At 40.0% G+C, this 2958-nt stretch overlaps 2 protein-coding genes across 3 annotated transcripts in view; one reads left to right on the top strand and one right to left on the bottom strand.

The window, feature by feature from the left end:
* LOC106872728 (zinc finger autosomal protein) overlaps window positions 1-2958 on the bottom strand; it is a 22558-nt gene that overhangs the window by 14674 nt on the left and 4926 nt on the right. The window lies entirely within an intron of this gene.
* LOC106872729 (uncharacterized) lies at window positions 258-1262 on the top strand. Its single transcript, XM_014919812.1, has one exon. It carries the CDS (start codon window positions 258-260, stop codon window positions 1260-1262), a length of 1005 nt encoding a protein of 334 aa, XP_014775298.1.

The raw sequence follows: 2958 nt of genomic DNA, 5'->3' as shown, positions 1-2958 counted from the left end.
CATAAAAAGGGTTTTGTAGCATATTAGGAGGCCAGGGTAGTTGATTCCACACAAAAAATCCAATTCTTTTTTTTCTTAGTGAAAATTGTGCGAGTGTTAATCTAAAAATTTACCAACCATTTTTCCATTCATTCCTGTTTATGAAATTCTCTGTACGTAATTTTGCTTTCCCGGTGGTCAAGGCAAATGATGACTGACAAAGCAACGACCTGATCTACAATAATGCACTGATTGAAATCAAGGATGCTCTGCTTAAAATGTGTGGGTCGGTGTTGAACACATTCGGTTTGCCATCCTCATTGCGACAGGACGTTAACACACTCCCACCAAAGTTACTTCTGGAGTTGTTGTATGATGTTGTTGACCTTGCAGAGTACCTGAGAGTAAATGAATCGAAATTGCTCCCTGATCGGAGACTGGTGTACAAAACTGTCATCAGTACCGTTGAAAAACAGGCAGGCAGCATTTTTTTCCTCGATGCTCCTGGAGGTACCGGCAAATCCTTTGTAACACAATTAATACTTGCTAAGATTCGTTGTGAGAAACAAATTGCACTAGCCATTGCTTCCTTGGGAATCACTGCTATGTTATTACCACGAGGTAGGACAGCGCACTCAGCATTGAAGCTACCTTTAGATTTGGTGAGGGCCAAGATTCCTACTTGCAACATTGGCAAAAATTCAGAGGAAGCTGAAGTTCTTAGACAGTGTTGTCTCATTGTATGGGATGAATGCACAATGACCAATAAGGGTGCCCTTGAGGAAATGGACCAGTCACTGAAAGGTATCTGGGATTCTACAGCTTATATGGGTGGTGTAACTCTATTGCTTTCAGGAGATTTCCAGCAAACCCTTCCTGTCATCCCTAAAGGGAGCCGGGCTGATGACGTGCGCGCATGCCTTAAGTCATCCATGTTGTGGCCCCAAGTTAAGACCTTAAGCCTAAGCACAAAAATACGTGATAGCATGTCTGTAGCATTTGCTGAAGATATTTTAGCCCTTGGAGAAGGCAAGGTCCCTAGGAATGATAGGAGCGAACTGTGCTACACCGTGGACAAACCTTCTGATCTTTTGAAAACAGCATTCCCCAATCTGGAAAGTAACTATGCAGACATCAATTGGCTCAGTGAAAGAACCATCCTGGCCCCCAAAAACGTAGCTGTCAGTGCTATCAACGACCAGCTTATAAGTCAAATTCCAAGTGAGGAGCGCATCTACAAATCGATTGACTGGACATCTGACCCCCAAGGCATTGTCAATTAACCTGTCGAGTTTCTCAACTCATTGGAGCCAGCAGGGCTTCCACCTCACATTCTTAGGTTAAGGGTTGGATGCCCAATTATGCTAATCAGAAATTTGCTTCCGCCTAAATAGTGCAACAGGACCCACTTAGTAATCAAGTCCCTGACGCCCCACTTGATTGAGGCCACCATTGTTACAGGGTGCGGGAGGGGTGAAAATGTTTTCATATCAAGGATGCAGCTTTATCCCTCAGGGTTTAACTTCCGCAGATCGCAATTCCCGGTGAGACCATGCTTCGCCATGTCCATCAACAAATCCCAAGGCCAAACACTATCAGTAGCAGGCATCCATTTGGGGTTTTCCATTCAATCAGGATAGAAAATTTATAAACCGATTTCTTATGGGATTTCCCAATCAAATTGCCTGCAACCCATCTTCGGCCAAATGTTTACCAATTTCAACAGATTTCGCTCAAATCAGCCCCATAAAAGAGGGTTTGAAAGGGAAACATTATTCCAGTGATGACAAAGTGAAAACTGTAGAGAAGAAGTGGCTCAAAGAACAGTTAACAGAATTTTACAGGGCAAGAATACATGCTCTCATTCAAAGGTAGAACATTGCTATTGATACAAACGGTGACTATGCTGAGAAGTAAGGATGTGATCCACAGAGGACCAAATTCATTTTGATGTATGATACACATTCCTGCGTTGGTAATTATGCCTGCCCTAAACAAAATGGCATTACTTTTTGATTAACCCTCGTATATATATATATATATATATATATATATATATATATATATTCATCATCATCATCATTTAACATTCACTTTCCATGCTAGCATGGGTTGGACGATTTGACTGGGACTGACAAACTAATGGCTACACCAGACTCCAATCTGATCTGGCAGAGTTTCTACAGCTGGTGCCCTTCTTAACGCCAACCACTCCAAGAGTGTAGTAGGTGCTTTTTACATGCCACTGGCACAAGGACCAGTCCGGCGGTACTGGCAAAAGCCACACTCAAATGGTGTTTTCTATGTGCCACCGGCACAGGAGCGAGACAGCTGCTCTGGCAGCGATCCCGCTCAAATGGTATTTTTTACCCGCACAGGAGTCAGTCCAATGTTTTGTTCACATGCCACCGGCACAAGTAACAATAAGGTGAAGCTGGATACAATCGCGCTCAAACTGGTGTTTTTTACGTGCCACCAGCACAGGAGCGAGATTGCTGCTCTGGCAGGGATCCCACTCGGATGGTGCTGTTAGTGCTCCACTGGCACGGGTGCCAGTCATCAAAAGACATATGTATACATATATATAGACATATACATACATATATGTATACATATATATAGACATATACATACATATATGTATACATATATATAGAAATATACGTATATATATATGCATAGATACACAGACATATATATATATATAGAGACATTTACATACATATATGTATACATATATATAGACATATACATATATATATATATATATATATATATATATATATATATATATATATATATATATATATACATATGTGTATACGCATATACAGACATATACATATACATATATGTATACGCATATACAGACATATACATATATATATACATATATGTATACGCATATACAGACATATATATACATATATGTACACGTATATACAGACAAATATATATGTATATATTATAAATATATAT

This window comes from Octopus bimaculoides, chromosome 4 (genome assembly GCF_001194135.2).
Source record: "Octopus bimaculoides isolate UCB-OBI-ISO-001 chromosome 4, ASM119413v2, whole genome shotgun sequence".
NCBI lineage: Eukaryota > Metazoa > Mollusca > Cephalopoda > Octopoda > Octopodidae > Octopus > Octopus bimaculoides.
Note: the sequence above shows the minus strand (reverse complement) of the source record. Positions and strands in the feature narration are given on the sequence as shown.

Coding starts and splice junctions, on each gene's coding strand:
- LOC106872729 (XM_014919812.1), top strand. CDS start 258: ATGTGTGGGTCGGTGTTGAACACATTCGGTTTGCCATCCTCATTGCGA.